General features: G+C 45.1%; 3 protein-coding genes across 10 annotated transcripts; 1 reads left to right on the top strand and 2 right to left on the bottom strand.

Annotated features, from left to right (window-relative positions):
* Window positions 1-738: 738 nt before the first annotated feature.
* Window positions 739-8,329, bottom strand: LOC147158830 (uncharacterized). 3 transcript variants are annotated; one of them, XM_086061428.1, is made up of 11 exons: window positions 8,213-8,329; window positions 6,700-6,835; window positions 6,576-6,621; window positions 6,206-6,291; window positions 5,987-6,115; window positions 5,245-5,439; window positions 5,049-5,168; window positions 4,897-4,971; window positions 2,848-2,940; window positions 2,105-2,200; window positions 739-2,034 (listed from the first exon to the last, which is right to left on the bottom strand). In XM_086061428.1, the coding sequence occupies exons 2-11, from the start codon at window positions 6,820-6,822 to the stop codon at window positions 946-948; spliced, it is 2,052 nt and encodes a 683-aa protein (XP_085917554.1). In that variant the 5' UTR covers window positions 6,823-6,835; window positions 8,213-8,329; the 3' UTR covers window positions 739-945. The 3 variants fall into 3 exon arrangements, with proteins under 3 accessions (XP_085917554.1, XP_085917556.1, XP_085917555.1); XM_086061430.1 differs by lacking the exon at window positions 4,897-4,971 and adding an exon at window positions 4,784-4,858; XM_086061429.1 differs by lacking the exon at window positions 8,213-8,329 and adding an exon at window positions 7,499-7,518.
* Window positions 3,215-27,054, top strand: gje1a (gap junction protein epsilon 1a). 5 transcript variants are annotated; one of them, XM_086061437.1, is made up of 6 exons: window positions 3,215-3,452; window positions 8,875-8,928; window positions 11,681-11,793; window positions 24,271-24,453; window positions 24,561-24,758; window positions 25,175-27,054. In XM_086061437.1, the coding sequence occupies exons 4-6, from the start codon at window positions 24,328-24,330 to the stop codon at window positions 25,370-25,372; spliced, it is 522 nt and encodes a 173-aa protein (XP_085917563.1). In that variant the 5' UTR covers window positions 3,215-3,452; window positions 8,875-8,928; window positions 11,681-11,793; window positions 24,271-24,327; the 3' UTR covers window positions 25,373-27,054. The 5 variants fall into 5 exon arrangements, with proteins under 5 accessions (XP_085917563.1, XP_085917562.1, XP_085917560.1 ...); XM_086061436.1 differs by lacking the exon at window positions 11,681-11,793; XM_086061434.1 differs by lacking the exons at window positions 3,215-3,452; window positions 8,875-8,928; window positions 11,681-11,793 and adding an exon at window positions 23,142-23,222.
* Window positions 11,031-21,215, bottom strand: nmbr (neuromedin B receptor). Of its 2 annotated transcripts, none has more exons than XM_086061431.1 (5): window positions 20,731-21,215; window positions 17,620-17,761; window positions 17,312-17,527; window positions 11,690-11,928; window positions 11,031-11,328 (listed from the first exon to the last, which is right to left on the bottom strand). In XM_086061431.1, the coding sequence occupies exons 1-5, from the start codon at window positions 21,126-21,128 to the stop codon at window positions 11,187-11,189; spliced, it is 1,137 nt and encodes a 378-aa protein (XP_085917557.1). In that variant the 5' UTR covers window positions 21,129-21,215; the 3' UTR covers window positions 11,031-11,186. The 2 variants fall into 2 exon arrangements, with proteins under 2 accessions (XP_085917557.1, XP_085917558.1); XM_086061432.1 differs by having other exon boundaries at window positions 11,031-11,324.
* Window positions 27,055-27,368: the final 314 nt, after the last annotated feature.

Raw genomic sequence — 27,368 nt, 5'->3', positions numbered from 1 at the left:
TCCATTAATTAAAAAAATGACAAAGAGTGACGTGCAGTCATGGAACCAAGATGTCGTTTGTGTGTGCGTGTGTGTGTGTGTGTGTGTGCAGATGAAGAGGAGGGAAAGTGAAGAAGAGGAGGGAAAGTGAGAAAATGAAGCGGCAGATGAAGGCTCAGCACTTTCCTGAGTGTTGGCGGGCGGCCGGGTAATGTCGGTGAAGAGCGTGTGTGTGTGTGTGTGTGTGTGTTGTAAGATGACAGGCTGGTGGCGGCGACCTGTTCTCTCCGACAGCAGCACGCGGTGTTCCCGCCTGGAAGTCGAGGACACGTTTGAAGGAAAATGGCAACATTGGCGTTTGCCGCAATTTTCACCGACGACCTGCTGCAGTCCAATTGGACCAAAAATTGGTGCGTTGCCGGGTCAATCTAATCCGCCTTGACGATCGGTCATGTCCACCTCTATGGGACCTCAAGCTTCCTGTTTCTTTAGCCAATCACATTTCAAATTTGCCATCATTATTTTGTCCTCTGATTGGTTTGAATTTTATTTTATTTTTTTTACAGTATTTTGAATCCATACAATGTTTGCTTAGCAAAAGTGGCTTTCACATGTGGAGTTAGCATGTTTGGGCCAAGCCCATGTTAGCATGTTAGCTTCTTGATGAGCAACAAAAAATGAATGCTGGTTTGTGTAAGTGCCCTGGCAACAAGTCAGCTAACCTCGCTGCTTTGAAGAAAAAGTTACATTTATCAAAAGTCAAACAAAGAAATGTTTATTTAGATGACTTTTTGTTATTTGATCTTTTCAGAATTCATTTTGAAGTTACAAGAAGTAGAAATTATTTTTATTTTCTTCCTCTGGCGTTTCCATCAAGCGACAGTCTCTTGTTCAATACAACAGCGCCATCCAGTGGACCTTTGGACACATTGCAGCCTTATTCGCGCACAAAAAAAAAGAAGCTGTTCAAGGGATCTTGTTGTTCCTCTTCTTCTTGTTTCTCTTCGCTTCCTTTTTGGAGGGTCCCAGTGCAGGGGGTGTGGTTTCTGAGGTGGGAGGGGCGTCGGCTCCTGCCTGCTGGAGGTCATCTGTCAAGGTCAACACTTTGACCTCAGTCATGACTTCTGAAGAGGATCCTGAGTCCGGTTTAGGGCTCATTTTTGCTTTTGATGCAGCTTCTGGTTGTGAGTGTAGTTCTGGTTTCACTTTTGGCTCTGGTTTTACTCCTGGTTTCACTTCTGGTGCCAATTTCACCTCTGGTTCTGGTTTAACTTCTGGTTTTGGTTTCCTTTCTGGTTCTGGTTTAACCTCTGGTTCCGGTTTCATTTGTGGTTCTGGTTTAACCTCTGGTTCTGGTTTCATTTGTGGTTCTGGTTTAACCTCTGGTTCCGGTTTCATTTGTGGTTCTGGTTTTACTTCTGGTTTCACTTCTGGTGCCAATTTCACCTCTGATTCTGATTTAACTTCTGGTTCCGGTTTCATTTGTGGTTCTGGTTTAACCTCTGGTTCCGGTTTCATTTGTGGTTCTGCTTCTTGTTTTACTTGCGGTTTAACTTCTGGTTCTGGTTCTTGTTTTACCTCCGGTTCTGGTTCTGGTGGTGATTTTTGTTCTAATTTAACTTCTGCTTCTGGCTTGGATTGGTGTTTTTGTTCTTGCGGACGCTGAGTTTTGTTGAAATGTCCAAACGCGGCCGCGACGAGGTCGTCATCCAGGTCGTCCAAGTGTCTCTCCATGTCCAATGAGTCCACTTCATTTTCCAGTCCGGTGCTGTGCGACGCATTCAAGGACTCTGCGAACTCCTGCAGTTTGTCTTGCTCGGCCCTCAGACGCCGCATCTCCTCAGTCATGACGCCATCGTTGGCGTCCTTGTCGGCATCGTTGGCGTGGTTATCTTGCGCAGACTCCGCCTTGGGGGAGGTCTCGTCATATTCCCGGCGGACGCCTTTGATTTTAGCATACAGAATTTTCCTCTCATCCTGAAGAGCTCGACACAACTTCTCCAGCTTGTGGATGGTCACCACGAAAACTTCGTACTCTTTGCCCTTCTCGCTCCTCTGCAGGAACAGGACCGCGATAAAGTGATAGGGAGACAAGCTAACGTGCTAATTTGCTAACGTGACTCACCTCCTCCAACAAGTCCGTCAAAGCTTTGTTGCAATTCTCGAACCTCAACTTCCAAACGTTGGACTCCTTTTCCAACTTTTTCATCTTCTCCGACATCTTCTCGACAAACAGAAGTGGACAAGGTCAAACTACAAGTGCAACTGCAACGACATCATCAGCACAACTCCACGCGAACAACATGATGACTTCAGACTTGTTCAAGTCGACGCTAATCTGCTGACAGTCACGCTCAAACACACACACACACACACACACGATTTACAATTTCACGATTTACATCCCAGATGCCAACTCTATTTTATCCTCGTCAACTTGAGTCCAAGCTAATTTGCGGTGTATAAATTTAGCGTAGCATAAACGACCTCCTAAATCTTCAGCTGCTGTCGATCCGGTCTTCCATAGCTGGCACTCGTTTCGAGATCTAAAGTTCACACACTGCATCTTATAATTTATTCTTCCATTTGTCAAAATGCCGCAGTTATTCTTTATGTCATCCGAAGTTTAGTTAACACAGCCTCTGAAGTAAACAGACGCCAAACTAATTCTTTAATGTATTGCTCCCTTTTTATACAAATTGGTTGGCGCTTCAGGCTAAATGTCAACTAGCGCAAGGTTAAATGTATTTTATTAAAAAGTTATTATAATTAAAAAAAAAAAAAATCTAAAGTAGATGCTGGCATTCTGCTCGTACTGGCATGGCAACAGATGTCAACAGTACATGAGGACAAACACAAATCTCGTACGTTTTCCATCTCGTTCTTGAAGCGAGCGTAGATTTCATTGCTCTTTGCTAACGTCGCCTGGAACTCGTCAAACTTTTTGGAGTAGAGCGCCAACTGCAGGATGACAAGGTCACACACATTTCAATGCACCCAATTTTTGAGGAATAAACAACACACGCGATAAATAATAAAAAAAACTACAAGCATGTTTGATGCTAACTAGCATGTATGCTTGTACAGCGCTTGTGAGTTAAAATATACGCGCAAACGTAACGCCAAACATTTACATTCTGATTATTAAAAGTCAATATATTCACTATTTTTAAATATCAATTTACGAGTTGAATTCATTCCATGGCCAAACTTAAATCATGTTGTGCTCGCTTCCTGTTTCTGCTTTTATTTTGAAGACCCACTTCCTGTGAGTGCCTTAGCTTGAATTGACTCCTCGTTAGTAGCCACTTTGTTTTCACCTGTTCGCTGCTCTCTTTTGAACCTCTGTGCCTCCTCCGCGGTACTCCACAACCTTTTTTAAACCTCAACCAGGTTTTGGACCAACCTGTTCTCGCACCCTGCCTGTTATCGGGACTTCCGCCTCTGCCTGCTGCCTGCCGTCTGACGGATTTGTAAGTTGCTCTCTGTCGTTCCGTTTGTTGATTGATGCTGGAAACGGGATTTCATTTGAGGGATTTTAAGACAATTTATCGTCATTGAAGTAATTCGAAATGCCCTTAATCCGTTCTAGTCCACAAAAAAACATTTTTATTGTTATTAAACATTTTAGATTAAGAAAATATGCAGTACACCATATGATTAAAATAACGTCTAATGTTGATTTCTTGTCAGGGTTCGTTCAGAGTAGCAACATTCGCAAGACGTTTGCAAAATGTTGTAATGGTTTTTAAAACTGTTGGTTTAAAAAAAAAAAAATGGAAAAACAACTATCTATAAATATAGCAAAATGTCCTATGTCTTAGTACTTGTCAGTTAATATTACACATGGCTTTGGAGGTTACTTTTTAAAAGTATTATTTCGGTATTGCTTTACGACCGATATAGTCGTTTGAGAATTTACTTTACCTAATTATACAATACTTAGTGAACTTTTAAAAAAAAAAATCTTGTGCTTGACAAAGAATCCATATATTAAAAAAATGAATAAAAAAAACTGATACCAAAACAAATAAAACAATACTAAACGAATTTTAAAAAGTCTAAATGTAAGAAAAACAAACTAGTAAAAAAAAAAAAAAAAAATCCCAAAACTAATTATACTCTATATGGTATAAAAGTAGAGATTATTGATTAATTTACAAGTAATCGATTATCAAATTAATCAACAACTATTTTAGTAATCGAGTAATCATTTGGAGCCATTTTTTAATTAAAAAAATCCGCTGATTTCAGCATTTCCACAGTAAATGTTCACTGATTTCTGTAGTCCTTGATTAAAGAAGACTGATTATCTTCTTTAAGAGTTTAAGCAAAATAATACATTTGCGAACATATGTTTTACTTTGGAAAACAATGACCGAACCGGTAGCATAGTACAACATCAATCCACCTTTTTTTTTTAATCACTATATGAATACGAAGTACAAAATAAACACCAGTTACAGGTTAATAAACCGCAATCAGGAGGGGAAATGCTTTTATAAGACACTTTAATGCAAAATTTTAATGAATCCGATTAATTGATTGAATAATCGATTCTAAAAATATTTGATAGTGACAGCACTATATAAAAGTCACTGACACGCTCCGCTACCAAATTTTGGCAAAGCAAAAACTGCACTGAGCGACGGCTCGTGTAAGTCAGCAGTTGCTGTGTTGCTTTGGGCGCCATCTTGTGGCATCTGTCTGCAATCCGAAAGCCCTTTTCAGGAGGCGGATTTCAGCTACCGGCGACAGCGTCCCGAAGGCTGTAAATGGGCGTGTCGCCTGCGTGCGTAATCACCTGCGCGTGCGTGACGGCGCCGTGTTGGCGTAGCGTTTGCGTCTGCAGCTTCCACTCAGCCGCCTCGCGCAGCAGCTGGTGAAAGAGAGCAAACGTGTGACCGTCTCATTTACCTTCTTCTTCATGCTCAGCTCCTCCTCCTTCATGGCGACGCACTTCCGGGTTTTGTCCACCGCCTCGCCCAGCAGCTGCGGCGTGGCGACACGGCACAAACTCACAGACACACAAAACAAAGCGCCGACGGCCGAGGCCTGAAGCCACTCACGTATTCCTTCTCGCGTGTGTGTTTCTGTTGCGCTTCCGCCAGCAGCGCGTTAGCCTGATCCAGCTTGGCCGAGGTCAGCTGCTGTTGGAGGTCGCGGTGATGGTTGATCTTCTCTAAACTCTACACACACACACACACACGGAGTAATGAGCTGGGGCACGGCGCCGTTGTCGGCGTTTTTGTCTTTGCGTCCGACCTCCTCTCTGCGCTCGCACTGTTCCAACAGCGAGTGCAGTTTTTGGCTCAGCTTGGCGTTGTCCTCGCACAGTTTTTCATTCCTGGCGCTGTGCTGCTCGATCTGCGTCTGGATTTCTGTCAGCGACGTCTGGAAGTGGGCGGCCATGTCAGACCGTTTCTCCTCATCCTCGCGGCAACGGCGAAGGGCCTCGTCCTGGTCGGAAGGCGGCCAAGGCGGGCATTAGCATGCTAGCATCACACTTAGCGTGGTATTTCATATGAAGGACCAAAACTGGCCAAATTAATAAATGAATAAATAAAGGAGTAAAAGTGAAAAGAAAAGCCGATATAAAAATTTAATTACAAAAAGAAAAAAGAAAAAATATTTATATAAAAGTAAAAATAAATATATAAATAGAATTTCAATATCAAGCAATAAATAAAAACGCTCTGCTGTCACATTTATTTCATGCTGCAGACGCTCTGTCAATTTCAACATTTATTTTTTATTTTTAGAATCTTGGTTTTTATTTTGTATTTATTTTTTATTTATTCATGGCTATATATTTATATTTTGTTGTTTTTATTTCTATTTCTATTAATTTTTTGTATTTAATTCTTGAATTATATTTTTTTATATCCATTTTTATTTTCACCTTTATTTATTTATTCAGTCATTTATTTATTTTTAATTTTGCCAGTTCTGGTCCTCCTATAATTTTCAAGGTTTGGGAAGTTGTGTGTGCTTGTGTGCGGCGCACCCGGAGTGTGTAGTAGTGGTCTTGGACATCTCTGCACAAACTTTCCAGTTTGCTTCGCTCGGCCTGCAGGATGCAAATGTTGTCACGTAGACCTTGAACCACCCTCTGCTCGCCACGTTCACGCGTCAACTACACACACATACACACACACACACACGTACACGCGTGAGTTGACAGTGGAAGATTGGCAGAAGCTCCAACAGGAAGTCCTAAACTCACCAGCTCGTCGTGTTTCCTCATTAAGTGATCAAGTTTTTCCTCAGGAGACGACAAAGCGCTCAGACTGTCTGCGACGCAGCAAACCTCTACGACAACATCAGTGAGAAATGAATGACAAGCACATTTGGACCAATAAGAACCAATAGTTAACTAGCCTAAAATGTCTATTTTAGTATATGCCGTGGGCCCCAAATTGCCCCCGGTCCGTAGTTTGGACACCACCGTCCTAAGCTCCTCGAAACAAAATCAAAATGACCCAAAAGTTCCATAAAAACTTCCAGGCTGCTTTCCAAGGATCGATTAGCTAGCAAAGAGAAATGAGATCTACCCCTAGCAACGATGCCAAGGTCACATGACTCTGACGTCGCACCTGATTGGACGCTCGTAGTGATGTCATCATGCGCGTCCACCTCCACCTGAAATGGTCACACGACATCTCACACTCTGACAAACGTGATGCTAACACACGTGACGCTCACGCCGCGATGGCTAACCTGAGCGTTACAGCTGACGATCTCTTTCAGCCTCCGGCTGATCTCGTCCATTGGGTCATCGGCTGCTAGCTCATTTTGCGGGTGGGGCGCTAACACCTCAGTGGCTTTCACAGACGTCTCCATCCTCACGGTGGCGCTAGCAAGCAGGAAATAAGTCACTTGATTGAAACACAAAACGTACTCTGAAAATGTAAACAGTTGCATATCTGATGCTAACATGCTAACCATTTTAACGCAACGTTAATAAACATTTGACTAACATGTGATGCTAACACATGGAATGCTAACATCCACGAAGTTAGTAATACAAGCTAAAAAGCCGCTAAATTGGATGCTACAAAGATACTAAACAGTTGCTTATCCTATGCTAACATGCTAAACATAGGAACGCAACACTAATATTCATTCAACAAGTGATGCTAACACACAGGATGCTAATAATCCACAAAGTTAGTGCTACAAGCTAAAAAGCCGCTCACGAGGACGCAAAACATTTTCTTATGTGCTAAAAAGTTGCTTATCTGTTGCTAACATGCTAACCATACTAACACAACGCTAATAAACACTTGACTAACACGTGATACAAACACATCGGTGCTAATGCTAACATCCACAAAGCTAGTACTACAAGCTAAAAAGCCGCTAAATAAGATGCAAATCTGAACTCAACTTTGTATAACGAGCACTTTAACAAGCTCAGCTGTACTGAATATCTTGCATAAAACATAAACCACAATAACTAAAAATAAGTGTTCTTTTCAAACGAAACCGTCCGAGAAGAGCTCCCCTTAACATTGACCTTTGGCACTCAGGAGGTCACGGGTTTGAAGCTACGCCAAGTGTGATGCTGAAATTGTAATCCTGCGATCACGGCGTGTAAACCATCCCTCGCGTCAGCTGCCTAAATTTGAACGTAAACAAACAACTGCAATTTTCGACCAGCCAAGTGAAGGAGCGCTTCACATTTCTTGCCACATACCGGATCAAGCTCGTCTGACAGGATGAGACAACAGGCTCCGACGAGCCAAGGTGGCGACAGTGGCAGGCAAGTGGCGAGCTAAATTAGGAAACTTGTTGTGCTGAAGAACGAAACACGACAGCTGCGGCTGTTTGGCCGCCACAAAAAGTACATACTGTATCCAAATACGCACGTCCATACGTAATATATATGCTGTAAATATATGTATCCAATACCGTACATGATGGCTTCACCTCTTTTGATTTTATTGACCATGTAACTATATTACAAAATTATTCATCTTCTCTATATTTCATTGTATAGTTTTTGTATTTTCTTTTCTTTTGCTGTGTTTTAGTCAGCTGCCACTTTGCTTTGAAAAGACACTCACACATGGACAGATTTCGAGACACGCTCTCTCACATGCACACACTTATGATGTCATCAATATACAGTACCTATCAAAGAAAACGTTTTGCCATTTTTCTGCCCATCAAAAGTCATTTGTACGAATGTAAGATATTTCTAGCGAGTTGACGTCAAACGAAAACTTACCGGGTGAGAGAGAAGCGCAGGCGCCCAAGAGAGCGATGAAGATGAAGATGATGAGGAGAATGAAGACAACAGCTGAACACCCGAAATAATCTGACTAGGCTCCGCCCACATTCTGGCCTCGCAGCCGTCAGTTTGAGGTCAAAGGGTAAAAAAATAAATAAAAAATAGTCAATCTTCAACCAGTTTATAAAATCTGATTAGAGTTCATCATGTTGAGGATTGATGACGTCACTTCATAGTCACCTTCAAAGTGGGGAAGCTCCAATTTCATCATTGCAACTCCAGTGGCGACCACTTGGTGGCGGCATTTAGCTTAAGTGTCGAAGCGCCTATCACGCAGGTACCGAGCTCACTTTGAGAGGGGGGCGTGGCACGTGACGGGAAGGAGCGGGTGTGTTGTCATGGTAACAGCGCGTGTGCGTGTGTTTGAGCGTGTATTTGTGTGTGTGGTGTTTTTTTTTTTTTTTTTTTTTTTTTAGAAGAGTATGTGATTGGATGCAACAAATGTTCACTTCCTTTCACGCTTTTTAGCGCAAAGCTAAATGACTTTAATAACATCCTGATAATTGGAAACTAATCGATTTTCACATTCATTACCGCTTATGGCGTGTGTGTGTGTGTGCGTGTAAACTAAGCTGCTCTCTTTGGCCTGCCTCCTTCAGATAAAAGAAGCTCAGCTCCCCGGAGACTTGGATTGCCCGGATCAAATCATCAAGGTACACATACAAACGCTCACACACACGCCATTTGGACAAAATAAGAAATAAAAGAGTGATATAAACGGCGCATTGGTCCGCATTGCGGATTCGTTCCCAGTGAGGGTTGGACTCCGCCAAGGCTGTCCTTTGTCACCGATTCTGTTCATAGCTTTTATGAACAGAATTTCTAGACGATCTACTTTCCTACCCTCACCTGTGACCGAGAGAACAAGATCCCCGATACAAGCGGCCAAAATGAGTTTCCTCCGCAGGGTGTCCGGGCTCTCCCTTGGAGATAGGGTGAGAAGCTCGGCCATTCGGGAGGGACTCAGAGTCAAACCGCTGCTCCTCCGCGTTGAGAGGAACAAGTTGAAGTGGCTCGGGCATCTGGTTTCGGATGCCTCCGGGACGCCTCCCTGGAGAGGTGTTCCGGGCATGTCCCATTGGCGGGAGGCCCCGGGGACGACCCAGGACACGCTGGAGAGACTATGTCTCTCGGCTGGCCTGGGAACGCCTTGGGATCCCGTCGAGAGGAGCTGGTTGAAGTGGCTGGGGAGAGGGAAGTCTGGGCTTCCCTCCTAAAGCTGCTGCCCTCGCGACCCGACCCCGGATAAGGAGTAGTAAATGGATGGATGGCTATAAACGGCGATAAGGCTCAGACTATCCCACTCTGATATTATTGTAATTTGTTTGATTGATGATTTAAGGGAAATTATTCTAGTGTGTTTAGCGTGTATTTATGCAAGGTGACTGTGTGATCTGAAAAATGACTAATTAGGAAGGATTTGATTGCTTTCTCGCCTATGGCCTCATTAGCTAATCAGAAAAAAAGAGCTGGGGGTAAATATTAATTTTCCCTCTCTCTCCACGACATGGAGCCATAAAGAAAACAATTAACAACGCTAATACTAGTCAAATAGTTATTTTAACCACCACACTGTGTGTACTGTATGTACATTATATAAACAAGTTTGACCTTTGTGCTAAAAATAATCGTCTTCATGGTTGACATTGTTTTGCTGCTTCCACTTGTTCACAAATAGCCACAAATTTTGTCTCTTCCACGCCGATTGTAGCATTTCACCGTCGCCATTTCGTTTTGTTAGCAACAAAAGCTATTTTCTGATAAGCCTTTTTATATATTTATATTAAAAATTATATAATGATATTTCCATTTTAATATATTTTCATTATTTTGCGAAACATTTCCCTTGCCACCAGCAGGGCCGAATGTTTTGCACATTCCCGTAATTTCGCTGCATGTGTACACGCACACACACACACACACAGTTTTCTCAGTTGCCAGACGGAGCATCCTGATCGCCTTTTTCGGCTTCTTGATTCCCACTTAATGACGATCCTCATTTCCTGTCCTAATTATCGTTGGAAGCTGCACGCCGCGCGTCGATGACGCTCACGCGTGCTCGAGTGGTCCGAGGAGGCCATCAACGGCCGCACCTGACTTGATCAAGCCGCATGTCGTTTTTGAGATTTTTCACCTTTCAATTTCATTTCCGCTCGCCGTCATCATCTTCGTCGTCACCATCGCATCATCTTTGCCATCTTCATCGTTATCTTTATCATCTTCATCATCGCACCACCTCCACAGTCCGTCACCATAATCACCATCTTTGTCATCATCACCGTCGTCTTCATCGTCATCATCATCATGTCATCCAACACCATTGTCAATCATATCACCATTGTCGACATCTTCATCGTCACCATCGTCTTCGTCATCTTCAACATTATCACCGTCGTCATCTTTATCATCAGCATCAGCATCATCATGTCCATCTTCATCGTCATTGTCTTCAGCATCTTTATCTTTAGTTCGCCATCATCTTCATCATCTTCACCGTCATCATCATCATCACATTGTCGTCCACCACCGTCATTATCCTTCATCTTCTTCACCATCTTCATCATCATGTGTACCCCATCTGTCAGGACGCTGCAGTCACTGCTGCCGCCATCTTTCTTTTTCTTTGTGGGCTTTGTGTGAGTTTTCAAGGTTCGCCGAGTGAGCTAACGTAGCATAGCATACATATACCCACATGCACACACACAGTTTGTGCGCTTTTATTAGGGTTGACACGTAACTGTGACATCACCAAACAAAGATGGCTGCCTGCGGACACTGCCGTCAACATGAATGAATGAATGAGTGAATTCTTCCCTTCCAAGTAAAACTTTCTCCAGATGAAGGAAAGTATCACTTCTCGCGTGGAGTTCGAGCAAAGACGACAGTCATGTGACCTCATCCTGCTTGTTGGTCACACTTCCTGCCTGTTGCCGATGGCGACAGTGGGTGTGGCTTTTTTAATGGAGGTCAGACGAATGTGGGACGTGCTGTACAGGTAGCTCGCCTGATGGTCAGGACGCACGCCTTCGCTGCCGCCGCCACATCGCAGCTGACTGACACATACACAAAAACGCACATAGACATGAACACATAGAGCGTTAGCATGAGTGTTAGCAGCATCACACCAAAGGTGGCAAATCCAGGTCCAGAAAGTAAAAACCCTGCCACGGTTTGGCTTTAGCCCCTGATGCTATCTTAGCTCGTTAGCTTGCTAGCAGGTAAACAAGCTCAATGGGAGCTAGCTAGGGAGCTAACTAGCTAGCCCTGGGGCTAAAGCCAAATTGTGGCAGGGTTTTTACTTTCTGAACCTGGATTTGCCACCTGCGCATCACGTCAACGACAAGTGTAGAATGATGTGTGTGTGTGTGTGTGTGTGTGTGTGCGTGCGTACACGTGACCCGGCAGCGTCCAAACCTGTTGAAGTGTCGCCGGAAGCTGTCGCTGAGCAGGTAGAGCGCGAACGGGTTGACGCAGGAGGACGAGAAGCTGAGGACGCGAGCTAGCAACGTTAGCAGCAGGTGAGCTAGCGACAGATCCATCTGCTGGTAGTGGAAGGAGCGGTACAGGTACAGGACGTGGTTGGGGAGCCAGCACAGCGCAAACAAACCCACAAAGACCAGCACGATCTTGGCCAGGCGCTTCCTCGTCTCCATCTGCGGGGACAGCGTCGCGTTATGTATTATTGCGTATTATTAGCATCGTGTTAGCAACAGAGGTGGGGGGGGGGGGGCTTGTGTCATGTTGTGACTCATGTGAGTCAGACTTATGTCAGCAGTTTTACGTTTTTGAGACTTGTAAGTCTTTTCTAGTCACTCCAGTGATCCATGTTAACACTTTCATTTTCTCCCCCCCCCCCCCCGACCCCCCCCCCCCCCCCCCCCGATGCTTTCCTCACGTTGATGAGTTCTAGCGCTAAATCTGAGCCAAGTCTACGAGCAGCCTGCCCATCATGTTGCATTAACGAATACTACAAAACCAAACAACGGCTATGAAAAAGGGGTCAAAAATAAAAGTTGCAGGTGCCGTAAAGCTTTTGCCGCAACTCGCGTCATTGTTATTGAACTCAATCACTTGCCAGCACTTCATCACCAATTCATCACAACATGTCCTCAAACGGGTCTGCGCTCGTTTCTTCTCATTGCCTGGCTGCTAATATTGTTTCGGTTGTGTTTGAAAGTGAGTGTCAAATATGCTAATTGCGTCAAACAGTTCAAGGGAGATGATTTCATTGAAAGTCGTTGGTGGGTGAGATTGGTGGTCGCTTCAACATGGAACCAAGAAAAAACTCAATGGAGATGTCTGCTTTTATTCAACTCTTCAGTTGCTCCAGCCATATTGCGCAAGATCTGTAACGTCTTTCCCCAATCAAGATATTTCAACTTTGTAACCTTGTAGGGCTACTAAAGCTGAGAAAACCCACCACAGGGATTCGTCTTACCGTTTAACTCAGAATTTAACAAACTGAATAGTAGTGGGCTTAAACCGGATCTTTGACCTTTGACTTGCTTAACCCTATAAAACCAAACATATCGTATTAAATACAAGACATTTTGAGCCCTCTTATTTCATGAGTATATATATTTTTTTCTCCATTAAAACACTAAAGTATATGATCTGACACATGCATTGCACGGATCATCCATTAGAGGGCAGCATCACCCATCTGGTGGCTATTTCAGCAACCTTGCAAGATCGCCCAAATGGAGGAAGGAGAAACCTATACTTAATAATAATGGGAAATGTTCTTTCTGATTTTTGGAAATACTAATATGTTGAATATATGTCTGTTTATTATTACATTTTTTACAGTTATAAATGTATGAATTTAAAGCATTGTGACCAGATGTGTTGAATAGCACACAAATCAAAAGTCATTTGTGGAAGTTTTCAACCAAGAACTCCCTTTACCCACAACTCAAAAGATCCTGGGCTTGTTGGTGGAAACGCAGCTCTTGTCTTGATTGAAATTTAGTTGAGACTCCAGTTGACCGGCTTGATTTTTGCCACAGTGACTTGGGACCCGCGTGACTGCAGGCTAAACCACCTCTCGTACGCCATTTGTCTCTTGCCTTGCCTTACATCTGGATTTTGCCCTGCTTTTACTGTGGCTTCTTTTCTCTCCTCCCACTTGGCCATTGGCTCGCAGATGTGGCTCAGTCGCTGCAGAGGATTCTGCATGGACCGATCAGGACAGGTTGTGCTGCTGACCCGCAGCACTTTAACCCTTGACTTAAGACTTTATGTGCTTTAGACTTCGCACGAACAATATGCGAGTGGCCGCCGTTGCAATTACTTCATGTCATCGTACGTGCTTGTGGCTCAACGCCACGCCAGCCTGTTCTCCACGTTTCTGGAGCGAGAAAGGAAGGCATTATGTCATTGACGGGGGTTCACAAAAAAAAAACCCATCAGAATGGTCGCCGCTCACCTCAGCACCTTTTGACCTCCTGATGTCAACACATTCAACTTCCTTTTGTGAGTCAGCAGCAGCTAAGGGCCGCGCACGCACACCTGATGCCTTTTTTTGTTTTTGACGTCAACGTTTGATGGTTGCCGTGGAGACGCAAAAGACACGCACACACACCGCACAGTCCTTTTACATGAACTGCGTTAAGAGGACAGGCGTGTGCATGTGCGTGTGCTTAAGCGCCTACGTTTGTAATTAAATGCACGTGTGCTTATAAATAACTAATGTTAATTAAATGTCTCTTGTGTTAATGGTCTTGAGAGAGATTTAGGGGTTGTTGGACAGGCTGCACGAACGTCCCCTGTTTGTGGCACAGTCGCAGGCACACCGTGTGACCGCGATTGTTTCTCTGGCCGGAAAAGGCGATGTTAGCGTTTTATATGTTGCAACTGTTTGCGAGGACGTGGAGGTGTCCAACTGTGATTGGAGGAGCTCACAAAGCGAATTGTATTAGAATAATGCTGCATTCGAGAAAGTTGGCGCTTCCTAATTCCTAATTTTCGTTGGTGGGGAAAGTGAACAACCAAAATGGCGGATAGTGATAAATTGTTTTTTTTTTAAATTTTGGTCCTCAAAACGCATTTTGACCTCCAGCAAACATGCCTTTTCGCAATTTTGCGTCATTTATTGTTTTTATCTTATTTCATAAGCGTTCCATACAGTTCAGTGGTTCGCCAATAATTGACATGCAGGGTGATGGCAGCAAACTCCCACGTACGTTGAGTACGTTACGTGGAGTTATGTTGAATATTTATGAATGAAGAAAGTTATCTAGTTTTATACTCGAGTAAATTGTGTTTTACCAAAGGGGTCGCCATTGCAGAGTGACGTCACATTGTAGTCCGCCGGTCAAGTCGGGGTACTTTTTTCCCCGACTTCGCTAGTGGACTTTCCGAGTTCAATGGGGCGTTCCCGTACACGCTACCCGGTTTGAAGTCGGTAAAAGACCGACTTCCCACTTTCCTCGAACGCAGCATAAGAACGCAACTTGTTGACGTGCTCTCAATTTCTCACTTCGTGTCCTTGCCCGCCGACTTCCTGGCTGTTTCGGTTTGTTTTTGTGTCGCGCTGGAGGCTAAAGATGACATCTGGAGGTCACACGAGGAGTTGAAGGAATAAAAAGATGAGCTGGCCCGAGACGCTTTTTGAAAGGTCGCCCCATCATAAATATTCCTCGAGTGCTCGAGTCTTCTTCCTCTTCATCGTCATCCACACTTGAACGTGTGTCGTTGTGGATTTGCTTGTGTGTATTTTGTGTGTGTGTCTGAGTCTATTCATAAGTTTGTGTAAGTCTGTGTGTGTCATTTCCAGTGTATGTGTGTTGGATGGTGAGTCCGAGGTGCGAACCATCACCTTCGGGGCGACATTTGTCGATGGAGTCCAGCCGAAAGTATTTTAGCAGCTGACGGGTTCACACGCACAAGAGAGAAGGACTGCTTCTCGGGTTTCTCAGCGCAAGATGAATTTCCAGGTGCTGAGGACGGTGCCTTGAGAAATGGGTCGCTCCACCTGCTGCCGCGTGTTGCTCGATGTAACGACCTCTGAGACACAATCATGGCTTTGGAAATGACTTTTCTGAATTTTTAGCCTCGTCTCACTGCAGGTCAGTTCTTTTGACCAGTTCTGACTTGACTTTTGTAAACACAGTATCTCAACTCCTGATTTCACTCCTCGTCACGAACCATACTGGACTCTGTGGCTTCATTTAAGACAAACAAAAAATATGTGCGGCTCAAAAATGAAGCCAAGCCTATCGGAAGTGAAAGATTTAAAGAATGTTAACATTACTTCCGTGGCACCTTCATTTGAAGATTTAGATTTTTCAGAAGCATCCTCCTCGGCGAATGGCTCTGAGGCGTAAGGACTGTGTGCGTCTTTCTGCGCCACCCCAGTTTTGGTACTTGTGTGGCTCAGTTGCAGCACCTTGTGGCAATTAGTGGTAGTACTCATAACTGATTGAGCTCCAAACTGGCAGACGTAATCGTGCACGTGCAAGCCTTGGGCGGTTCTTAGTTCTGCTTGGCTACACTGTCTTAAGGGGTTCCACAGGGTTCAATTTTAGGGCCGCTGTTCTTGTCTGGGTTCCATTTTGAGAATGCATGCAAATTATGATCGTCAGATTTCTGTGCCACTACAGATGATGACTTCAAAACTGCTTTCATTATGTCTTGAAGACTGTGGACTTCATCATTCCTTCGTCACATCTCGGCCGGATAACTGTAATGTAGGCCTACTCGAATTTGGAGTCAACCAGCTCTCCCTTAAACGTCTCCAGTTCAAAATGCTTCCGCGCACCTCTTAACTGGAACGCATAATAGGGAGCACATGACAAATTTTCTGTTCTCTCTCCACTTTATTGTGTTGCTATTTCAGGGTTCTCTGTCTCCATTCGCCGCATCTCTAATGACGCGTTGAAACGGGCTGTGGCAAGGTCAATATTTCCCATATTCGCCATTTGTGAGGGAACCCACATCAAAAGCCCTAAAGCGTGAAAAATTCTCTCTCACCCTCTCTGTTGTCTGGCTATTTTTGGTGGGACTAAAACCTGGCCAAGCTCAGACAATCAAGACTCTGCTCGGCACCCTCATTTCAGCTTAGCCATTTTGCTCAATTGCCACTTATTGATAATAACGGCCCACCACTACGTGCAGTTAGAGATCAAGTTATACCTTCAGTACGACCTGAAGGGAAAACACACTGTATTTAACACTCCCAGCCATTTTCACTGAAGCAACCCCCTTCGCTCCCGGCTGTTTTACTGGATTTTGACTGATTTCGCAAAGCCCACAGAATATTGTGTTCTATTGCTATAAAAACATGGAACCTACCAAAAGAAAGATTAGAGTCTCTTCTTTCGTCAGGGAAAAAAGTATCTGTTTCCGTTTAGCAGCAATTAGCATTAGAATATAGTTTAATCAATATTCACATTCCTGGTGAAAACACTGTCAAAAAGAGCTTGTTGCAACATGGCCCTGGCTGATCTCTTATACTCTGCTGCCACCAGCTGACCGTTTTTTGTAATAACTAGAATTGCTTTAAGCCACCTCTTCATGTCAGAAACGGCATCAAATCATTCTGCATGCTCTTGCATAAATAAATAAAAACGTATAAATACATTTTGGGGACTGAAGGACAAAGAATTAAAATGTATTTACACGTTTTTGGGTTTGAGTGAGTAAAGGGAAAGTCAACCCCCAAACAAATTATTGACAAAATGTTCTACGCAGCCCCACTAGTCTAAATATGGTATTTTGGTCAATGTTGGAATATGAGTTAAGCAGCGAAATCCAGCAGTTTTTATCAATACCAGAAGGCGGCCATTTTGCCACTTGCTGTCGAGCGAAGATGACATCAATGTTGCTCAGGTCTTAGTTAACAACCAATCACAGCGCAGCTTCAGACAACAGGTGAGCTGTGATTTAGTCGTTGCTATATTCCACAAATGTAATATTAATCAGAATGTCATGTTTAGACTTGTGAGGTCACATATGACATATTAATGTCAATAAACGTTTACGGTTGACTTCCACTTGGTGTATGTATCACGATCATCATCAACAAGGGCTGACCTGTCTCTTGGTGTGCTCGCTGACCTCCCCCGGCATGTCACGCGCACTGCGCATGAGCGTGCGCGCAATATGGTAGTAGTACACGGAAATGATGGCCAGTGGGAACAGGAAGTAGACCAGGAAGAGCATGATGGCGTGGACCTTGGGGTGTGTCTGGTCGGACAGAGGGTACGGCACGCAATTGAGGAAGGTCACGTTCTCGTTGCCCCTCTGACCCTGAGAGAGGGTGGAGACAACAGAATGAAGAAATGTCAAGTGTCTGACATGATGGTGTCGCCTGATCTGGGGTTGGCATTAGCATGCGTTACCTGCATGGAGACAACCTGAGAGAAGACGGCCTCGGGGATGGCGAGCAGGATGGACAGCAGCCAGATGGCGGTGGCCTTCACGCACGTCCACAAAACGGCGCTGGACGCCTGGATGTCCATGGGCTTCACGATCGCCTTGTACCTTAGTTGGGACATGTCATAGCAATGAAGGTCATTGAGCGCCCCTATGCCCAAATATGGACTTCCTATGACATCACACTTCCGGTGATTCAGAAGAAGTCAGGACATATTCTAGCAATGAAGGTCATTGAGCTCATTGTGGATCACGCCTCATATGTCCAAATATGGACTTCCTGTGATGTCATGCTTCCGGTTGGCTGAGAACAAGTTGGGACATGTTTGTATGTCCTAGAGTGAATGTTTAGGCCCCGCCCCTTATACCCAAATATGGACTTTCTATGACGTCATATGGCTGAATGATGTCATTTAGACCCCGCCCCTCTGTCCAAATATGTCAAGCACAGGCTTTAATCGAAAATCTTGAAGTGGACTATTTGCTGCAAGCTAATGCTAGCTCGCTGTACACTAGCTGTAGAGTATAATGGTCTTCTCAGTATGGCCACTATTAAAAGGAACCTCGACTGTCATGCCAAGTTTGCTCTATATTATTTGGCTGTTAACGGCATAACTATAAAGATTAATTTTTTCAAAAATCATTTCCAATTTAATATATTGACAAAAAAAGAAAGGCAAACACCAAGAAAGGCAAACACCAAGTGATGAGTCATCAGACTACTCGTCGTGATCCTGATGAAGCTTCGGGCCCCCGGAGGAGCTCGTTAGAGACCTTGATGGGCTCATTAAAGACCATCAGGGTCAGATGAGGAACTGAGCCATCGGCAAATGACTTCCTGTTACTCTCGGCTTTCAGATACTGACGATTGGTTGACAAAGTGGCCTGCCAAGCGGCGGGGGGAGACCTGGGGCCTCATTTCAATCACACGTTGCGCAGAAGTGCGCGTAGCGTTCCCATGGGACACACTTACATGTACATTTATTTTTCTCGTATCCTGAATATGTAACGCTGGCGAGAACTATTCCACATAGCGTTGGAGTTTGTTTCCAACCCATCTGCAAAATGTCATCAAACCGTCATCAAATTTCCAACCAATTGAATCCGTCACCAAATAAGAGCAAACGGACACGCCGGCGTTTCAGCAGAGTGTGACATGCCTCAGTAAATTGTCATCAAAGCGTCAAAGATGGGGAAAAGCGTCAAAGCGCTCTATAGGCGACGTACGCTCACCGTCGCGGCGCGCCACCGTGGTTCTCGCCGGTGTCGCCTGAGGAGAAGTCGGTCTGTCACTTCAGCTGTCACTCGTGTTCTTCGTCACGCCTTTTTCTGCTCTGTGTTTGTTCCTCTTTCCGCTCGGAGGGCGTCTGGCATCAACGTTTGGCCCATTAGGACCTTAATTGCTAATTACGGGCGTGTTCGGTGCTGCGCGCATGCTAGGTGGCCGGCGGGATTATGTCGTGTGATAGCGAGGACGCGTCAGGAAATAACATCTCAAGTGATGAAGGTCAGCGTTTCTTTGGGGAGACGGCGTGATTGACAGTCGACTCGCTGCAATTAAATCCTTGATGAAGCATTTCAATCCGGCACCTCGACGGAAAAACAGGATTCTTTTTTGCAGCCTCATATTTAGAGCTCAATGAGGAAATGTAGAAAATGATCACTCTTTTCAGTGAGTAACATTGCTGACTTTAGACTAGTAATAGACCGTTGTCTTTCATGGCCGATACCAATTATTAGTCGTCAAGGAGACCGATAACCAATATTTCAAGCCATTCTTCATTTGCAGTAAAAGAGAAAATATTAGCGTCAACATTTTTTAGATTTACTTTTTCCTTTCATTTTAAGCATTTTAAGAATTGACAACTTTGTTTAAAAATTCTAAAAATAAAAAATGCAGGGAGCTTCCAAGGGTCATTAGCATGTATTAAGATAAATTAAAAACTAAGCAAGTATTTCCCTAAAGTTTTGTACTGTAAATAAAAAAAATCAACATAATTTCTTTATTTTATTAAATTTTCAACTCATTCACTCGCAGCCATTTTCACTGAAGCAACCCCCTTTGCTCCCGTCTGTTTTACTGGATTTTGACTGATTTTGCAAGGCTGACAGAATATTGTTTTCTATTGCTATAAAAATATGAAATCTACCAAAAGAAAGATTTGAGTCTCTCATCAGGATTTTTTTTTTTTAAATATTTCTATCTGTTTCCGTTTTGCAGCAATTGGCATTAAAATATAGCTAAGTTGAATAATTATTCACAAATCTGTTGAGAACTGTGGGGAAATCATCTTGTTTGCAACATGGCCCTGGTTGATCTCTTATACTCTGCTGCCACCTGCTGGCCGCTTTTGTAATTACTTCCATTGCTTCACCCGTTCTCTGCAATTGAGAGGCTGCATCAAATCCTTCTGTATGCTCTAGCATAAAAAAACAAACAAATGTATAAATCCGTTTTTGGGACACTTACAAAAACATTTAAAATAGAACGCATTTATAAGTTTTTGGGAGCAAATGACTTAAGCATCCTTTTTTTTTGTATAAAGTGGAAATTTAAATAAATCCACAAATAAAAAGTTCCCTTTATCTGATTGAGTGACAAATGCATGTGAATAGCTAATTTAGGGTTTTCGTCAGGATTCGTAAAAGCTTAGGAAAGATCTTGGCAGACTTACAAATCCTGGTGAAAACCCTAAATTTCGCTACATTAGCCAGCATTGTGAATCCAAATCGAATCGATTGGGGGAAATTACAATCAACACCCGGCCCTATTAGTAAAAGTTGTTGTTTTTAATGGCCATGTGGGTGGAGGGGTTGGGGAAGGGTCCAAACAATGTTTTTTTTTTCAATTTGGTCACGAGGCCAGTAAAAAATATTTTTTGACCCGAGTGTGCAGACTTAATATTTCCATAAAAATCATAGCCTACATGTAGATACTTGCGTCCGTTTCCACATGATGGATTATGATGACAAGTGACGATGACGATGCTGATAATAAAAAAATAAAAAAAAGTAAAGGAGATGATCTTGAGCGAGGATAGCCGATGAGGAGAGGAGAGGACAAACGTGCACGTTACCTGTCCGCGCTGAGCGCGGTGAGCGTGAAGACGGACACGCCGACGGAAGTGAGCTGCACGGCGGGCAGGAGCTTGCACGCGGCCTCCCCGAGCACCCAGTCCTCGGAGAAGAAGCGGAAGGCGTCGACCGGCACGCAGGTGACGAGCAGCAGCAGGTCGCCCGCCGCCAGGCTGCTGATGAAGATGTTGGGCACGCTCCTCATGGCGCTGGTGCTCACGAAGATCTTCACCAGCGTCACGTTGCCCAGCACGCCCACCAGCACGATCAGCGTGTACGCCGAGGTCATGACGGCCCGCACGACCGCGTACGCGCGCGGCTCCCCGCCGTCGCCGGGCCCCTCGCTCGAGTTGGCGCCGGACGTCTCTGCGCCGAGCCGGGACAGAACGTCGTCGTCCATCTGGGGAACTGGATCGAAGATGCGTAAAAAGACGCGCGCGTAAAAGCGCGCCGGCGCTTGGCTTGAGATGTGCGCGCGTGGCGCAGGGATGAGTCGCGACGGGCGCGTCGGTGAGGAAGACTCCTTTTTAAATGGCTCTGACACGCGCGAGCGCGCGCGCGCACACACACAGAGAGAGAGAGAAAGGAAGCTGTTTCAGCAACCTTCATCACACAACTCCATTCCCCACCACCATCATCATCATCATCATCATCATCTGATTCCCACGTAACCTCATCAGCTTATTTGACCTTTCTCACTCTTCTCATCCCATTTACTTGATTCTTAAAAGACCTCATCATCCTCAATCAAGTTAATGGGAGATTGGGCAAAATAACACTTTTTTTTGTTACAAATGTCAGTATGCCCGAAGTGTAATAGGAGTCAAATGGTATGTTAAAAAAAAAATAATAATAACATTTTGAAAATATCATTTAATTTCTAAGAAAGCACAGTGCCCGAGGAAAAACAACCAATAGAGACAGGAAGAGTTGTCAATCATTTGCCATCCACTTGAAGGCAAAGCCCAGTGGCCTCGTTTTGACAAAACTATGGCAGAATATCCAACTGCTCTTAGCAACAAAAGCTAACATCAAAGAATTGTGCAAAGCTGGTCCAAAGTTGCTCCTCCGCTTTGCGAGGAACCAGCTGAGGTGGCTGCAGAGGTGTTCCGGGCATGTTCCACCGGCGGGAGGCCCCGGGGACACTCTAATAACCATGGGTGAAAAATGGAGCGATCCTCTACTTGGGTCAAAAAAAAATTCTATACAAAATTACCCTTTTTTTTTTTAACCCAAATAAAGGAACTGACTAATATTTATGAGTTACTTTACACTAAAAGACCAATTTCTTGACTCAAAGTTGGGTCAAATTTTTGACCCATAGTTGAGTTATTTTTGACCTAACTGTTTTTAGAGTGCAGGACACGCCGGAGAGACTGTGTGAACTCGGAACGCCTTGGGATCTAGATGAAGTGGCTGGGGAGAGGGAAGTCTGGGCTTCACTGCTAAAGCTGCTGCCCCCGCGACCCGACCCTGGATAATCGGTAGAAGATGGCTGGACAAACACTTGAAATCTAATCTCAAGTGACTACACTGTAAAAGCAGTTGGGTAAAAAAAAAAAACCAATTATGGGTCATAAAACATACACCATTTAGTTTTGCACAAATAACCTAAAAATGGGGTCATCTGGTACAGAACAACCTCAAAAAATTGGGTTGTTTTGCATAAAACAATGCAGAAAGTTGTGTCAAATGGTGTACTGTATACCGCCACCTACAGCGGCGGAGTCCTCCTCGCAATATTTGCAAAAGAAGAATAGATGGAAACGGGCATAAGTCGCATGTCCATTTTGCGCATTTTCAGTAAATTTGCGGAAAAAAAAAAAAAGGAAACAATTGGATGTAAATCTAATTTATGAATGAGTGTGGGTCTCAATGTTTGTTTTAATCTTAATGGCGCTACACTGCTGAGGCGGTTACAGAGTGATCCATAAAAATCATTTGTGAGATTTGAGGTAGGACCAACATGAGAAGCGAGGAGAGATCTGTAGGTCAAAGTTCATCAAACTGTGACTGACACGTTTGTTCATATTCTTCCCTTCAAGTCCCACATTGCGTTGGCGTCTTGCCGAACGTGCTTTTCATCACTCCTGTCTGAGTGTTTGTCCATCAATGCGGTCACATGACAACATGAAAGGGGTTCGTCAGTTTCCACGGCTGCAGCGGCGCATGCAGGAAGCTGCATGCTTGGACCGCCAAAGTAAGAGCGTGACGGGAGCCGCGGCGCCTTTCCGAAAGGTTTGCGCGACTTCTCGCGCGCGTCGTTTAGCAAACAAGCACGGTTGCCCTTCGACGAATGGGACTGGTTGGCTCGGGGGCCGCCGGCGGCGAGCGGCGGTCTACTTGATTGTGAAAGGGCCCACAGGAAGCGTCCTTGACGCAGTGCCTTAACTTGACCCTGGCCTCCACGGCATCCCGGGACCGGCATGCGTTTAGGACCTGTGAGTGGAAAAAAGAGGGGGGAATGAACAACACGCCGCCAGGATTACGGTTGGTGTGTGGACTTGACTTTTCTTTGCTGCTAAACGTAGTTTTGCTTTGCTTCAGTGGGACGTCTTTGTTTGGCATTTGGGACACCGGCAGCTTCGTCAATGCTCTTCCAGAAGTATTTGCAGTGCAGGGTGTGTTGTCATCACTTTCTGACTTTTGTGTTTTCCTCTCACGATCCTATCGGCTGATTTTGTCTTTCCACTCATCATGCATATGAATATAAATCTCGACTGTGTACGCGGCATTGAGCGTCCACTGCGTTTGCGAGCTGAAGGGTGAAAGCGAGGTAACGGCGTCCCCGGAGAAGACGTTGTCCGGGGCCGAAAAAGGCGAGCTTTGTGTCTTTGTAGCATGTTTGTGGCGATGGTGGTGTGAGTGTTGGAGGTTGTGTTTTTTTCGCTGACAGAGTCCTGTAGGGATTAGAATGCAGGGAGCAGCCGGCCTGCGGGGCCATTGTTGGCCCCTCTGTGTCTACTGAGCGAGTCAATTGATGCGTAGATAAAAGGCCAAAAAAATATGCATTGACACGGGCTTTGGGGACGAGCAGGCAGAGGGCGGTTGTGTCGCTGGTGCCATGTGGGCCCACAAGCGCCCTGGACGCAGACCGACGGCCCAAACATGTCCTTAAACTACATCAAGAACTTCTACGAAGGATGCGTAAGTCAGCATTCGGCCGCGCTCGTATGCGGCGGCGGCGGCGAGCAGCTTGCTCTCTCGCTCCCTGCCCGCCGCGGAGTGAGAGTATGAGAGAAAAAAAAGAGAAAAAAAAAGGGATAAAAGAGAGAAAGAAGTTCAACGGCGAGGATGATGAAGGCTGAGAAAGGTTGTTTGGGTGCACGGGGGGAGTTGATGGAGGCTTTTTGTGGCACGCTGAAAAGCTTTCAGCCTTCAGCTGAGGGCCTCAGTGATTTATGTGGCTGACAAAGGAAGCATTCACTTGGCCTCCACCTCCATCTGTGCACCTTGTCTGTCCGTCTGTCTGCGTGTCTGTATGTGCGCGCACGCTGCTAACCGCCGCCTCGCTCACTCGCGCGTGTGCGTGTGTTTTCCAGCTCAGGCCTCCGACGGTCATCGGCCAGTTCCACACCTTGTTCTTCGGCTCGGTGCGGATGTTCTTCCTGGGAGTTTTGGGCTTCGCGGTGTACGGAAATGAAGCGCTCCACTTCAGCTGCGACCCGGATCGCAGGGAACTCAACCTGTACTGCTACAACCAGTTCAGACCCATAACGCCTCAGGTAGCCCGCAAAGCAGCTCACGCGGCCCGACCGGAGACGAGCTGTCGGTCTTTCTGCGAGGACCTTTTTTTCCTTACATTTCCCTCCCTGTGTCGGCCATCTTGCAGGTGTTCTGGGCGCTGCAGCTGGTCACGGTGTTGGTCCCGGGGGCCGTGTTTCACCTCTACGCCGCCTGCAAGAACATCGACCAGGAGGAGATCCTGGAGCGACCCATCTACACCGTCTTCTACATCATCTCTGTTCTCTTGCGCATCATTTTGGAAGTTATTGCCTTCTGGCTTCAGAGTCATCTCTTTGGCTTCCAGGTCTGACGATTTTCAAAATAAGTCTCATATCGGCCGGTCCGCTTGAGTTTGGAGCAGTTGAGGGAACTTCTCGATGAGTCCTAAAAGAACCCGACGCTAAGATACCGATGCTGCTAATCCGTACTTGAAAGATCATTTGACCAGCTAGCTGCTCGTCGGAGGTCGAGGTGGAAGGAAGCTCGGCGAGAATGAATCGAGCTTTTCTTAGTCGCCGGTCCCGTAGAACCTCCCGCCGCGCCGACAAGCCCCCACTGTCCCCCCATTTTTGAGTTGAAAATATTTCGCCTCGAATCCCAAAAACTGGAGAACCCGTTTGGAGCAAAAGCTGGAACTTCAACTTCAACAAATAGTCCAGTTGCTCGGATTCAACCTTTTTTGCGGATCTTCTTCTTTTCCTTCTCGTTTGTGTGTTTCAGGTGCACCCGCTCTACATGTGCGACGCCAGCGCGCTGGAGAAGACCTTCAACGTGACCAAGTGCATGGTGCCCGAACACTTTGAGAAGACCATCTTCCTGAGCGCCATGTACACCTTCACCGTCATCACCATCCTCCTGTGCATCGCCGAGATCTTTGAGATCCTCTGCAGACGACTGGGCTATCTCAACAACCAATGACACCTCCTGCGCACGGACACCAACCATCGCCGGCACCGCCGCCGCCGCCGCCGCCGCCGCCGCCGCGTCCCCGCACCTTCGTTTCTCGTCGGCCTCTTGGTCAGCCGCTGCTGGACTCGTGCGAAACAGGAAGCTAACGCGAGGGCGCCGCTGCGCTAGGCTGAAATAGTCCAGCTTCACCCCCCCCCCCCCCCCCCCCCGAGGGAGGTCATCCCACGGGGGACCGCTGGCAGGACAAGAAAGGACGTGTCGTCGGGATGCGAGGACGATGACCACGAGCCGCAGGGAAGCGTCTTGGCTCTGGGACTACAGGTGCATCTTTCCTCACAACTCCGTGTGTGTGCGTGCCTGCGTGCGTGTGCGTGCGTGCGTGTGGGTGGGCCGCCTCCAGTCCGTTGTGACCTTTCCCGCATCGACAGGAAGACTCTTGTAGATAGGAAACGTCTCCCAAAACAAAAAACAAAATAAGGACTGTGATGACTTTCAAGTATTTCAAGTTTGAAAGAAAGCATTTCTGTACATTCAGAGTTTTTGTCATAAATCATTGTTTATTTTCAAGTTACAATCAATTGGTCATATTTGTAAGAAAAGATTCAAAGCAAGAAATTTGTGTTGAATAACGGGCTTGTTGAAGGAAATAAGTCAAAGATGGTCTGAGTTTGTGTAACAATATCAACGAGTACAGTAGATTTTAATGAACAACATCAAACGGTCCCATTTTTCGACCCTTTTGGTCTCATTTAGAATGTCTTTAGATTATTGATTTTTTTTTTTTTGTCCGTGTCGACACTTCACATAACTCTGTTTTTATTTTCTTAATCAGACATCCATCCAACTTTTGTTGTGAAGGTTTCATCTGTTTTTCATCTCAGGTACAAACTTGCATTAGCAGACAAAAGTGGATCACTTTGAATGCTTTGAAAAGAGGATTTCAAGGTGCTGCTGTGTTTTCTTGTGCGTGTAAGCGAATGCATGTAGGATTTACTTCCTGCTTAGCAAAGCAAAGTTATTCGAGGACGTGATTACACCTGTGCAGCCGTGAAGTTAACTCTACAGCGCTCCAAACAAAAGAAACTCAAATTCAAAGTGGAGCTTCTATCATCGCATGTTTCTGTTTGAAACAAATCCAATCCATGATGAGATTTTGTCTCGGGGAACATTTTGAACATGATTATGAGTAGCAGCTTGTGGTCGCTTGTTCACAACAACTCGACTGCAGCCTCTCTGGTGCTAAGCTATTGGCGAGTCTTTGTGGTCATTTTGCACACATTTGTATCGCTGGCGGGTGGTAAACAAACGTCATTCTCAGTTCACTGATGCCATACCTCCGGGTCATAGCTAGCAGCTCGTGAGCTGGCTGCCAAAATTCTACAAACGAGATCGCATCGCATGATACTGTAGCGCAAACATGGTGACTACTACCTCAGCAACCGAGTCAACATGGAGATACCATCAAGGTGCTAATGTAGCTAGCAGCTAGCCCGGCAGCTGATACCTTTGACATGCTAAACTGGACAGCAGCTAGCTCAACAGCTAATAGCTTCACCATGCTAATGTAGCTAGCAGCTAGCCCAGCAGCTTCAATATGTTCCTAATTTATTTCCGAGCAACGTGAATCATTTATAGATGTGTGGAATGAGTGACTGACTTCATACATTTCGAATAAATCTGCATTTTTCATATTTTGGACTTCTTTTTGTCTTCATCGGTTGCTTGGTTGTAATAACTAACTGCTTTTTTAAAATTATTATTATTATTGTTGATCCCTGTCTAAGTCCTTCAATGTGTGCAAAGTACTCATTGTTTGTCAGCAAAAAGAGGCATTATTACAAGAACACACTGAAATAAAAACTATCTCTTCATCCGTACATTTTTGTCCTGAGTTGAAAATGTTCTGTCTCAGTTTTAAGGTTTTTGCCAACGTTTTTGGAGGGGGAAAAAAGGCAGTTGTTAACGTTCTTAACACTTATATATATATATATTGATTTTTATATTT

The sequence above is a fragment of the Leptonotus elevatus genome, chromosome 18 (assembly GCF_054856555.1).
Source record: "Leptonotus elevatus isolate MCC_2025b chromosome 18, RoL_Lele_1.0, whole genome shotgun sequence".
In the NCBI taxonomy this organism is placed as follows: domain Eukaryota; kingdom Metazoa; phylum Chordata; class Actinopteri; order Syngnathiformes; family Syngnathidae; genus Leptonotus; species Leptonotus elevatus.
The sequence above is the reverse complement of the archived record's forward strand: the minus strand, read 5'-3'. Positions and strand labels throughout refer to the sequence as shown.

Coding starts and splice junctions, on each gene's coding strand:
- LOC147158830 (XM_086061428.1), bottom strand. CDS start 6,822: ATGGAGACGTCTGTGAAAGCCACTGAGGTGTTAGCGCCCCACCCGCAA. Junction 6,622..6,699: donor TCGTCAGCTGTAACGCTCAG/GTTAGCCATCGC, acceptor TGACCATTTCAG/GTGGAGGTGGACGCGCATGA. Junction 4,972..5,048: donor ACACACGCGAGAAGGAATAC/GTGAGTGGCTTC, acceptor GCCACGCCGCAG/CTGCTGGGCGAGGCGGTGGA.
- nmbr (XM_086061431.1), bottom strand. CDS start 21,128: ATGGACGACGACGTTCTGTCCCGGCTCGGCGCAGAGACGTCCGGCGCC. Junction 17,528..17,619: donor CTCAGGTTGTCTCCATGCAG/GTAACGCATGCT, acceptor ACCCTCTCTCAG/GGTCAGAGGGGCAACGAGAA. Junction 11,329..11,689: donor TTCCGGCGACACTTCAACAG/GTTTGGACGCTG, acceptor TGTATGTGTCAG/TCAGCTGCGATGTGGCGGCG.
- gje1a (XM_086061433.1), top strand. CDS start 23,837: ATGTCCTTAAACTACATCAAGAACTTCTACGAAGGATGC. Junction 24,454..24,560: donor TCAGACCCATAACGCCTCAG/GTAGCCCGCAAA, acceptor GCCATCTTGCAG/GTGTTCTGGGCGCTGCAGCT. Junction 24,759..25,174: donor GTCATCTCTTTGGCTTCCAG/GTCTGACGATTT, acceptor TGTGTGTTTCAG/GTGCACCCGCTCTACATGTG.